General features: G+C 35.2%; 1 protein-coding gene across 1 annotated transcript in view; it reads right to left on the bottom strand.

Moving 5' to 3' along the window:
• The window catches only part of LOC148310156 (furin-like protease 1), a 518091-nt gene that overhangs the window by 30828 nt on the left and 473583 nt on the right, over window positions 1–13680 (bottom strand). Inside the window, exon 5 of the mRNA XM_088259007.1 lies at window positions 486–651. Within this exon, the coding sequence (XP_088115133.1) occupies window positions 486–651 (166 nt within the window). The remainder of the gene's footprint in view (window positions 1–485; window positions 652–13680) is intronic.

Here is a 13680-nt window from a genome sequence, read left to right as displayed (position 1 = left end):
TAATAATATAGAAAAAATGAGAGAAGAACTAAACTGGTTATGTATAAAAAAGAGACTTAAATTTAATATGCTGATCTATATACATATATTTTAACACAAATGCGAGTACATGTGGAAAAAACTATATAGTTTTTTCGTTATATATTATATAAAATGTAGTTCCACCAAGAAATGTCAGCACAAAACTTAAATCAAATTGAAATTAAATCATATTTATTGTTTAATGTTACTGTAATTTCATGTAATTAATGAGAGTAAATTTTAGAATCGCGTGTAATCAACATTTTATGTAGTTATAAATGTGTGAATAGCGCTATGGTAGTGACATGAAGTATTGTTTGCATGCTATTGTAGTAATTATCCTGACGAAGAGACGGGTACTTGGTTTTATACTAATATTACTATTTGTAAAAAAAAGATTTAAAAAAAGTAAAAACACTATTCGAACACTCGTTCCGAATCCAAATTTGAAATTTAAAAATTACCTCCGACACTAGCGCCATAGGCCACGCCCACTGCGCAGAGCGAGTTGTTGGCCGTAGCGGCCACCTCTCCTGCGCATCGCGTCCCGTGACGGTTGGAGTCCACCATGTCGTACCGAGGAGATGGGTCCTCGTCGTGGTTGTTGACGTCATATGACGCTTGAGGGTCCTGAAAAGAAAAAGAGAAAAATATATACTTTGAAAAACACAAAAAAGTCGTCACTTGGACATGAAAATTAGACACGAAGAGGCTTGCAGGAGGAGAGTGACAGAACGATGGTACGTTAGTGCGAAAGAGTGTGATAGCGTATAAGAGAACGCAAGGCAAATGGTCGGATAACATTTTGAGTGTGTCCAAATACTTTTTCTCTCGTGTACCTAGTCTGTCGAGTTCAAGAGTGTATAAAGTTTGATCGATATATCTAGAGGTAGTGCTCAATAAAAAAAGCTTCTTCATCTCATCAATAGATGTCTCTCGTGAACATTCTAGTGATTCTTGTACAACGTTTCGAAATTGGATAAATAATATAGAGCTTCCGAAAATTTTAGTAGTGTGGTTTACACGCGTGTAAAGCGATCACTTAAACCAGCCTATGACGGTCGTAAGCCCCGTTAATGCCCAGACTTACATATTCTTCGTCATTTATGTTGAGATGCATAAAAATAATAAAAAAATAATTCATTGAAAATCACAAAAAAATCGTAATTTGGACATGAACGTGTCTGGTTGTGGTCCCGTGGTTAGTGTCGCGAGCTCTAGAGTCAGAGTTTCTCGGTTCAAGCCCACCCTACCACAATTTGATACCTATTTATAATAATGAGCCGCTTAGGCTCACGGAAATAGTAAAATCTCTTCTCTTCTAAAGTTTCTCTTTATATGTATACAAACATAATTAAATGCAATGTACCAAGAAATATCATTTTTTTTAAACTTTAGTTTTATGCAAGAGTAATTTCTCAATACGGATAGACAGTATTATAAGGAATAAAATTCAAGACACTATTAAGGAACTCAATTAAAAAGGTAAAACAAATTTATGAGGCGAATGTAATTGGAAAAAGGAGCAGAGGAAGACCGATAAAAACTTGGCACGATCAGGTATGCCAAATACTTGAAAGTGGTCAGGTTAGGAGTCGTAACAATTGGCGGGTATGTATGAGGGGATTCATGAACGTGGAAGACGCGAAGAATGTTTGCAAAGACAGAGTGGTGTGGCGTTCTATTCTCTCTGCCTACCCCTGCGGAGAAGGGTAAAGGTTCTTACATTCGTATTTCGGCTTAGCTCAAATCATAATTTAATTCTGGCCTTCTAGTGGATAAGAAACATCAAAGGGCGATCATGTACCCAAGAGTCAAGAAATATATATTTTTTTAAAACTTTAGTTTTATGCAAGAGTAATTTCGCAATACGGATAGACAGTATTATAAGGAATAAAATTCAAGACACTTTTAAGGAAATCAATTAAAAATACATCATAACAGGTTTATCTTCAAGGAAAGAGTAAGATTAAAAAAGGTCAGTAAAAAATCCAAATGCAAGTAAAATGCTAATAACAGTAGTTGGAACTGCCTTAACAACTTTGTGCTGAGGGTTGGTTTTCCATTCACGGGGTGCGCTGTAAGGAAACTTTGCGCCATAATTCACAACTTTACCGATACATTGTGTAGCGTCAGCAACTTTGTATTAGACAAGACAATGTTTATTTTTTTCTTGGATGATGATATCGACGATAGCGTTTTTCGTGAAGTTTATTCAAACACCAACTATGGGTGATGATAAATCGCGAGATTTATAGTTCTATAAAACTAACTTTTTATAAATTAAACTCTTTCTTTCAAAAACGTTTCAAGTACGCCAATTGCAATATTACATTTGAGCGAAGAATATTTTTGTTATGTTTGTCTATATATATATGTGTATATATATATATATATATATATACAGTATCTACTCAATGAATTAGGGCCACGCAGAATTTCGCGCAATTTCTCAATTCAAACAGGAATAACTCAGAGAAAACCTTGAATAAAACAACATTGAATTTTATTTACACATGAACACTTTATTACGCTTAAATTATGCATATATTTTCATATAAATATAGTTAGTATTTAGTATTTCCATCTTTGGCAGAAATAACTGCCTCAATTCTTTTTGGCATACTTAAAATGCACTGTTTTATCATGTTTTTTATTTCTTCGTCTTCTGATCAAATTTTTTGAATATTTTTTTTTAGACAGTCTACTGTCGGATTTGGAAATGAGTATACCTTATTTTTTAACATGCTCCATACGTTTTCTATAGGATTAAGGTCCGGAGAATTTCCAGGCCAGGGGAGCAAAGGCAGATTTTTGTTAGACAAAATTTTTATTATTGATTTAGCCCGGTGGCAAGGTGCCCCATCCTGCAAGGTGTATGGACCTTCTGTTGGGTCGAGTGTATGGTAGAAGGGCAATGAAATTCGTTCGAGGACCTGATTATAGGAATTTTGGTTCATTGTTCCTTCCACGAAAAACAACGGCCCAGGTAAATTGTTAATAATACATGACCATATCATTGTTGCAGGGGGGTGTTTGATAACTTTTACCGCACAGGCCTCATTGTAACGTTCCATTGGTGTTTTCCTGACGAATCGACGGCTCTCTGTCACGGCTTCTAACCGGCACTCATCACTAAAGATGACCTGAAAAATAATGAAAATTTAAGTTTAATTCAAATATATAAGTTTATTTACTAAAATGATATGTTGAAAATTCAATTTAAATAAATACCTTTTTCCAATCATCTACCGAGTAATTTCGATGTAGCCTGGCCCATTTTAATCGATCCGCTTTCATTCGTGGTGTCAATTTTGGTACTTTTACAGGGCGCCTGCATTTCAGATTTACTTCGTAAAGACGTCGCCTCAGTGTTGATACCGATATATTTATACCCTCTTCTTCCAATTTTATTTTTAATGTTTTTGCTGATGCACTACGGTTTTCTAAGGCACTTTGAAAGATTTTTCGATCAGTCCTCGGTGTTGTTTTTCTAATCCTACGACAGTTCTTTCGCCGATTGCTGGTGGCGGGTGACTGATTTTTTATTGATTTTGAAATTCTGTCCACTGTTTGACGAGAAACGTTTTCTTTTTTTGAAATTTCTCTATTAGATAGTATTCTTAATTTCAGTAGCACTATAACACTAGACTTTTTTTCCTCAGAAATGTCTTTACTTTTTCCCATTTTGTCCTTTTCAAAAAAAACACTTGTGTTTACAAATTTTTTTTATACTTTACGAACTAAAATTAAAAATTAATTTTTTTTCACAAGACACGATAACTATATAACCTCTCTAAACAAAACAACAACCAGAACTCAAGAAACTTCACTAATAAATGAGATAGGACTATTTTTTGAACTTTCAACTATCTGTCTACCTGGGCTAATTAGGGACCTTTCTCAGAAAAAGGGTTTAAAATTTTGTAAAGGCTTAAATAATCCAGGTATATTTTACATATTATTGAAGGTAATATACATGATATTAGATGTCAATAGAAAACTTAAAGTATTTATGTAAAATAAATATAATAATCCAAAGGATTTCAGAGTATTCATAAAAATAATGGGTGGCCCTAATTCATTGAGTAGATACTGTATATATATATATATATATATATATATATATATATATATATATATATATATATATATATATAAAATAAAAATTTTATTTATCTGAGAAAATACAATATTGTGATGTTCCCTTGGCCGTTTTTGAAGAGAGTTTTTATTTAAATTTGATTTCATTCGAGCAATTCAAATATTACATCCAAAAACCGAGCCTCTTCGGTTTATGCGTGCGAATGAATATTTTAAACTACATCAGCAGTAGAATAGTTTTAAAAATGTGATGTAAAAAACTAACGAAATTCTCGTGTATTGAGCAATTTTCTCGTTTCATTTCCATAAACCGACACGCGCCGCGGGGGAATAAACGCGAGAAACACATTAATTTTAACGAAATTCTAAGAGCGTGTATTTTAAAACATTCGCAAATGTGAAACACATCTTGAGTTTTACAGGCGCCGTTTCGTAGTGTACTTGTGAAACTTTAACAGTGAACAGGCGTGTAATTTATTCTAAAACACATGCTCGTACGAATGCCTACCAAAAGTTACCTGCCCGTTAACAAGTTCCTTGATCGAATAAACACCAATTTCTAACGGGCCGCTTCTCAAAATAACGTCACGGAAAATAAAGTGTAAAACGTATACGTGCCCGACGCGCTCTCCTTAGACCAGGGGTTCCCAAAGTGTGCGCCGCGGCGCCCTGGTGCGCCGTAGAAAGTCAAGAGGGGCGCCGTGAGTCGATCCTCTATCATTATCCGAAACCACAAATATTCACGGGTTTGCAACAATTTTTCAACAATTTCAATTTAGAGAGCTAGCATCTTTCTACCCAACTTCTATAGTTATAGGTACCTATTTCTTCCGACTATAAGATATATACATATGTATAAAGTCACATTATCTTTTCCAAATAGTTTACTAAAGTAGGGCGCCGTGACAAAATACTGCACTTGGAAGTGTGCCGCGGGCTGAAAAAGATTGGGAACCCCTGCCTTAGACTATCGCGCGAGGCAAAGGTAAACATTATACAGTGTGGCGCAAAATTAATCATTCTATCGGAAGATGTTATAATGGCGTCGTACGTCAATCATATTTGACATTTCGCTCACTCCTTTCAAGAACGTCATAAATCAAAAATCGTCAATTTTCAGTTATGCATGTTTTCAGAATGCCCAGAAAATGTACTATATCCCAGCAAAAGAGGCATATTTTTAACTTAATATTTACCCGGTTCAGGGCAGATTGCGTTGTTTTTTCATTTTGAAGAAAAGGTATTGTTTAATTATTTTTTTAAATTAACTAAATATTTTTCGAATAGAGAAAAAACCTTCTGGTTTTACCTAAAAAGTTCTGTTGCACAGTAAAAAGTTCAATTAGTGGCTTGATATTTATTTTTAATACATTGTATTATATTTTTAAACTTTAAAAACGTTCCCCTGAAAAATCAAGTATTTTGATTTATGACGTTCTTGAAAGGAGTTAGCGATTTGTGATCTAGACAGACTCACAAGTGAATGTCGTGAAAAAGGGACTCGCCCTTTCTCTGCAACTCGTTATGCGAAATGTCGCTCGTTAAGGAAGCAACCTTTTCACTTTTTTGTTTTAGTTCGTTTTGCGAATAACACGTTATGAGAGGTGCTCGCTGTGACAGGTTCCTGTACTTTTATTTGACCAGTTGATCAATTATTTATTATTATTTATTCTCAGAATCAGACAGTGGATTATTTACTTTACGGATGACAAATTAACACATATTAATATAGACAAATGAAGACGTGTCATCAGTAGCGTGAATAATCCAGCATCTGATAGTTAATAATAAATTGTTGTTCATTCCACAATTCTTAGAATCGTTCAACACAAAATATTGTACAATAACATACGCAAATATTACTTGTGCATAAATTTCATTTAAATCGCCTATCTGTGCGGTGATCTAGCGATGATCAATCTGATCACTCAAATTTACCGAACATCAAAAGAAAAATATTGAGGTGTTATCTTACATTCGTATTTCGGCTTAGCGCAAATCATAATTTAATTCTGGCCTTCGAGTGGATAAGAAACCTCAAAGGACGATCATGTACCCAAGAGTCTAAGAGTAGTGGATTACACCTCATGTGATATTACTATGGAGGGCATGGTTTCCAACTGAGGGTACATTTCGTCCGAAATTTATTATGAAGGAGGGATGAGTTGGCATTTTGCTTTTGACCCTTTGGCTACTAGGACTTTTGGGGTTGCTATGACAGAAATATCGCGATTTCAACATAAATAATTAAAAATTTAAATGTGATAATTTATAAACAATGTATCATTGGTGAATCAAATTTGGCGAGACAAAATGTCACAGCCGGAGTTATCACCATTCGAACATCTATTTTTAACAACGTTTTGCGGGACATTCGTCTGAAAGAACGCATTTCGACTGCATCCAGTCTACTTTTATCCTTTATTTTAATTTCTCGCTAGAGTACCTACCGAATTGCCAAAAGTGTCGTGTCTAAGCTAGACAAATTCTGGAAAGACCGAAGTGTGCGTAACAACACCAAGATAAAGCTTGTCAGGAGTTTGGTCCACTCCGATTTTCTCTATGTTGCTGAAACATGGACCATAAAAGCAGCAGAAAGGAGAAAATTTTACGCTTTCGAAATGTGGTGTTGGAGGCGTATGTTCCGAATTCTATGGACAGCTAGACGCACCAACGAGTCCATTCACCAGGAACTACACTTTGTTTGGATGGCTTGAATCTAGTCAACGTCTGTAGACGACGGATTCTTCAGTTCTTTAGAAACGTTGCGCGTGGTAATCAGGATAGCCTGGAATGACTGGTTGTGGTTGGTAGCCTGTATGGGAAGATCTCCACACGATGGACCGATCAAGTTAAGGCAGCAAGCAGTATGCACCTCGGTGGTTTGAGCGCTACGTGCAGCGCAGTCAGGGGATAACTGGAGAAGAGTCATGGCTTTAACAAGGGTCACAACCCTCAGTAATGAGGACTAAGACGAAGAAGAAGAAGAGTACCGAAAGCCCGTATTTCGAATTTTTGTAGCCAAAGGGTTAAGAAACAGGTGCCTGTGAAGCTCAATTCCTCAAGAAAACTTAAACGTAAAATATCCTGGATAGAACATTTGTACGTGAACGGCAAATGGTAATGTTCTCGTCTCGAGACGTAAGAACCTTTTGACCAGCGTGGTCAATAAATTGCTGGAAACGTATAAGCTTATAAATAAGCGAAAAGCTCGCATGATAGTAGAAGTTGGATTCGAAGTATTGACTTGAATTGAACCGAAGGTAGGGTATAAATTTTGCGGTTTATTGGAAAAACATCGCACAACGTTTTATAATACTTGGTAGGCAAAGAGGATGGAACGCCACACTCGTCTGGCTTGATATACACTCCTAACTTTCTTGACATCTGTACATCTAGTCATTCATTATCATACCCTCCGATAGCGTAGACTTTTGACATCATCAGATTTTAAGTTCTGATTCATGTTAGACCTCGACTCTTAATGCATGTTTGTTCTGCAAACCCTAGTGCAAGTTGGTCTGGTGGTAGTGATCGTCCTGAGGAAGAGACGGGTACGTCTCGAAACCGGTAGACATAGAAATCTCGGTGAGTGGTTACATAATAATATTACTTATATTTTGTAAAAAAAAAGTATTTATCACTTATATTTATTTGACCCCCCATGGTAATCGAAACCGGGACCTACGATAGCCGAGCGTGCTTACTACTAACTGACTGACTGACACTACGGAGGTGGATAAAAAAAGCCTCTCTTCATCTCACCAATAGATGTCTCTAGTGAAGTTCTAGTGATTCAAGAACAATGTTTCAAAATTGGTTCATATATATATTTAGAACTTCCAAGAATTTGAGTAGTGTGGTTGTCATTAATGAGTAAAATTGGCGAATGTTACAGTGTGTAAAGTGATCACTTAAACCAGTCTATGACGGTTGTCAGCCCCGTAAATGTCCAGACTTCCATATTATTCTTCATCTTTGATGAGATGTCAAATATAATTTAAAAAGGTGAGTTTTTTTTATGAAATTCGTAAAATGTAGAGGAGAAGGTGGTAATGCGGCCCCCCAGTTTGTTTTTGCTTTATAAAATATTGTTATTTATCTCTAAAGACTCTATTTTTTTGTCTAGTGTAGGTAATTTAATAACCTAAGGTTGGTGTAAAGGTACATTAAATTAAAACATAAATTATGAAAATATAATTTTTTTAATGAAGTAATCAGTTTTACCAATTTCCAAAAAAGGGGTGGTAACATGGCCCCCTATTAAAGGTCATTGTAAATTAGATGAAAAATCTTTGATTGAAACTAAAAAGGGAAGATGCGGTACGATTTCAACGCGCAACATTTCAAAGTTTGTTATTACAGTATAAAAGTTAAATTTCTTGAGTAAGCTGAGTGAGAACGTACAGCATCTTTTCGTTTTTGTTTTATTTAAGTAAGTTTCAATGAATTATTTGCAAAAGTCGCACACATTTCAGTCTGTTTCACATGCTGTGCAGGCTTGATGCGCCCACAAACCACAAATTAGACATTTTATCCATACTTCACCCATTTGATCTTGAGAGTAAAGTTCCTGGCACATTATTCAAGCAGTATCCTCGTCATGCGGATCTTCACGGCCCAACAAAATTTCAGAAACATCCGTGTCAGAACTTTGGGTTTCAAAATCCTCAGGTGCTTCCGATTCAGAAGACGTGCTGTTACGCCGCATCGTTCCTCGATTGATCCTGCTGCGACCATTACCAGAGCCATGACTCCTACCTTCTCCACGACTCCTGCATCTTCCATGTCCTCGGATATTCCCGCCATTACTTGGGCCTGCTGTTGATTTCTTAGACCTGGACTTTTCAATTGAGCCCTCTAATTCAGATTCAAGAATGTCAGGAGCTGCAGCAGGAATAGTGGTGGCTGGCACTCCTGCGGATGCATTAGACGTAGCAGGCTGATTAGGATCATCAGAAATTATAATAGCATCATCGATGTTCACAGATTCAGATCTTTCATGCTCTGCCGCGATGAAATAGCAGATACTTCACTAACTCTTTTTCCAGATTTGGTGGCAAGACTGGTCTTCTGCCTGGATTTTTTTCTACTGCTTCTTCTGCTGAACAACTGTCCTTTACAAGTCTTCTGAGGGTAGTTCTTGGGACGGAAAACTCTTTCACTGCTCGTTTGTATCCCATCTTTTTCTCCCTAACAGCATTGACAGCGTTTATCATGTCGCTAATTAATCTAATAATAAAAAAACAGATATCTTTGGCATGCAGGAGACCATGGTGGCCATTTTGGCCCCCGGGGCTAGATTACCCGCCACCTAGGGGGGCTGCATTGTCAACACACGTGTTTTCACAACAGAGATAAAAATCTTTCTAAATAAGTAAAATAAAGCAAACTTACTTGCAAATGTCGATAGCCCAATTGTTCATTTGAAGATATGTCGTAGCAGCGGCTTCTAAATGTTCCTTAATCGGGAGAAATGATTTTTTTCGTCGGAGTGAAAAAACGTTTGATTCGCGTGTTTCGACAGATCGAGTACTACTAACGCCATCTATGAATTTATCAAGTCAAGACTAAGAACCACAGCTCAAGGGCGATGAGGAGCATTAATTCAAATAAGATGGGCATGATGGCGTGATTCCTAGTATTTTTTTCGATGGGGGGCCGCATTAGCAGCAGGGGGCCGCATTACCACCTTCTCCTCTACCACAAAAATCAACAAAATACTAAAAAAACAGGTAATGAAGATTATACTGAAGCTACCAACATACGTTTCAACTAAGTATCTTGTTGGTGGTCCTGTTTACAAGTAATAACACATACACAAGCTCCATCATATTAAATATTTCTTCGCCGTCTTCCTTCCGAAAGCGAGTACCATTCACACATCACATTAGCGAGACCCCATATTCTGAAGGATTCCAAATTAAATCATCGCCCCACGACGTCTATGTATGAAAATTCAACTCGGGCAAAACTTGCCGACTAAGTTAGAGCAAAACAAAGTTAGTTTCGTTCGTCCCGCCGCAAGTGACGAAGCCTGCCACGAGAGTCCCGTACTCTTGGACTTAAGTACTTCTTGGGACTCTAGCCGGAAATTCAAAAGACTAAATTCATAAACTGAGTAGCAGGTTTTCTCGAACTAATGTAAGATATTTGGGTCGTGCTGACATGACAGTGTTGATAAATTAAGACAACATGTTTAGTTTTCAAATAAATAAAATTTTAAATAAATATAGTAAATAAATAATAAATAAAGTTTTAGACGTTTCAACTTCATATGAGACATCTATCATCCTCTTTATACGATAGAAGATGACAGGCTGAGCATTACAACTTTATTTTTCGTTTATGGCAGCGCCATCTGTTAAACATAAAAGCAACTCATGCATTTCTTAAGATTGCTTGTGGCGGACAGCGTGCTTGTTGACAGCTGCTGACATTGAGAATTTTTAGCATTATTGTTACATAGATTTTCTAAATGTGTATTTTATTTGCTTTGTAAGCGTTGTAAAATACATATGACAAAAAATAAATTTGAAACCCATATTTTTATTTCATTTTATTTTATTTTATCTATCGTTCCTCTTTATACGGAAGAAGATGAAAGTCTGAGCGTTGTAATAACTGTATTTTTCATTTATGGGCCAACTCATTTTTTTCAAAAAAGTTTTTTTTACCGCAATGGCAGCGCCATCTGTCAAACAAAAGCAACACATGCATTTCTTAAGATTGTTCGTGGCAAACATCGTGCTTGTTGACAGCTGCTATCATTGGGATTTTTTTTGGCATTATTGTTCCATAGATTTTCTAAATGTGTATTTTATTTGCTTTATAAGGGTTGTAAAATACATATGACAAAAATCAATTTGAAACCCATATTTTTCTTTTATTTTATTTAATAGACTAAGCCACAGCAAATCGTGGCCGGATACAGCAGGTATTAAATAAAATAAGAATTTTATACGAAATTAATTTGTTGCATTAAAAGCAAGACGATGATATTTTTAAATATATTCTATATAAAACTTTCTTTACAAAAAGTCTCTGTAGGGTTTCCTTAACACGTGAAGTCTATAACCAAAGCGTCGATTTTTCATTAATAACATGCAGAAACACGAAAAATAGAAAGTTGCCATTTTGTTTATTTTTTCGAATGGCAAGAAACGAAAACAAAATTTAAATTTGTACACGCTTCAAGTCCAGTCTTCATTCAAATTATAGAAAAAATTTGAGTGTTTCCAAATACTTGTTCACAAATCTGTATTATCTCCAATCATAGGAGTTATTTTTTACATTATTTTTTGACATCTCAACATAGTTGAGGACGAATACGGAAGTCTGGGAATTTACAGAGAATGGAAAGAATCTCTGCTTGATAAAATCTTTCCTCATCCCACCATACATGGCTAATGTGAACTCGCGCATACTGTGTTACGACTTTGATCGATATATCTAAAAGTTAATTTTTTTTAAAAATATTTACATTATTTGAACGAAAATCAAGGGAAAAATTATTCACTAAATTTTGAGTGTGTCTAAATACTTAAAAAAATCTGGGTTTCTCCACTTATTTATCATAATTATCTTTTTTATATTTTTGACATCTAAACAAAGACGAAGAAGATTATTGTAAACTCAATGATGAAGCGTTATGAGATTGATGAGTTCTACCAGTTCCAAAAATTTGAAATCATGGGTAGAATGGTGAATGTTAAACGTGTGTAAAATGATCACTTAACCAGCCTTTGATAGGTTAAAAGCCCTGTAAATACCCAGTCTTCCATATTCTTCATCTTTGATGTGATTATCTATATGTTTCTTACATTTCCAACAAAACTGAAAAAGTAACTAATATTATAAAGAAGTGACGCTTACGACCGTTTCGCTCTCCAACCCCGATATTATTAGCCAAGATACTGAAATGTGCGGAGAATTATGAAAATATGAGAACGCAATAATTTGGCATTGTATTAATTCCCTCAAAAGGGTATACAAAGAAAAATTCGGTGTCCTTTTAGGGATTTTTTCAAAGGAGACGCTGTTATATTAAGCTTCGAAAGAAAGCATAAAGGAGAAAGGGCTGGGGACCAATATTTCTTACAATTTGTTCCTAAACCAATCATAATTTTAATAAGTAAAAATAATTTTAATAAGGGTAGGGCCAAGTGTCACTTTTTATTATCGTATATTGCACAGGGAAATATCGTTTAACGAAATTATTCAATCTATTATGGTAACAATATTTCGATTTAGTCCAAATATCTGTTCACAAAATTAGGGTTGGAAAAATGCATTTTCCAATGCGTTATAACAAAGTGAATATTTAATTTGTTAGCAAAGATTATGGAAAATACTTTATTTATCATATACATAATTACAACTTAGAAATTACGGTTATGTGCCGTCACCGAGTTTTCCCGTGCCGATGACACACTTTACAATGTACCGAGGAAATATATTTTTAACTTTTGCAAACATAACTTTGTTTGGATTGTTCATATTATTTTTTGAAATCTCAACATAGATGAAGAAGAATATGGAAGTCTGGGCATTTACGGGGCTTACACACGTTTAACATTTACCAATTCTACCCATGATTGACAACCACACTACTTAAATTCTATGTTAAGGTGTCAAAAAATAATATGAAGAATAACTGCTATAATTGGAGATAATCCAGATTTGTGTACTTGATCGTATTCAAAATAAATTTCTAAAAGTGTTGGATGGTAATCTTCATTTAAGTTTCAACTCTTACGAAGAATCTTCAGCCTTCCATAAATTATCTTCACTTAGTAAACGTAGGAATATATCAGATTTATGTTTTTTGTATAAAGTTATAAATAGTATAACTGAGAGCCCCTATCTTCTTGAGCAGATACTTTTTCATTGTCCAATTAGATTCACTAGACAAAGTCATCCTTTTTATAATCCAGCACCATCAAATAACTATTTGAAAAATTCCTTTATTATTTATTTATCGAAGTTGTGGGAAATCCAATGAATACTGTACCCACCTTGATATGTTTTACTCCAATCTCTCAAACTTTAAAGCTAAAATGTTCGAAATCTTATAAACCTAAAAGGGTAATTCTATTCCCAGTCCTTTCCTTTTCTTCTTTTCCTATCACTGTCATCTCCTTTTCTCCTTATCCCATCCTTGTATCATGTCTCTTCTTATAAATAGACTTTTCTTATGCATAGGTGTGAAGAACTGTAATTGGTACTCATGCATTTTTTTGTATTCTGATTTATCGTATCGTAGTCATACAGGAGAAAGTGACCAAGTGCATTTTTTACAAAAACGTGATCATTGACTTTTTGATATCTTACTAGCTTAATATTGCCCTGAAAAACATCCCAAAGGATTTTAAACTGGGAAGTATAATATATTGACTTGGTAAAAATGACTAACTGCATTGATGTTTATTTTGTTGCCAAGCAAAAGTGACTTAAATGGCCCTCCTGGACATTTTACATACGTTTTGTTAGTTGGTCACTTTCTCCTGTACGACTACGATATATTGTAACTGTTGTTTTACCTTCCAATAAAAA

The sequence above is a fragment of the Brachycentrus maculatus genome, unplaced genomic scaffold (genome assembly GCF_059751285.1).
Source record: "Brachycentrus maculatus isolate JH-2025_06_01 unplaced genomic scaffold, ASM5975128v1 h1tg000105l, whole genome shotgun sequence".
Lineage (NCBI taxonomy): Eukaryota > Metazoa > Arthropoda > Insecta > Trichoptera > Brachycentridae > Brachycentrus > Brachycentrus maculatus.
The sequence above is the reverse complement of the archived record's forward strand: the minus strand, read 5'-3'. Positions and strand labels throughout refer to the sequence as shown.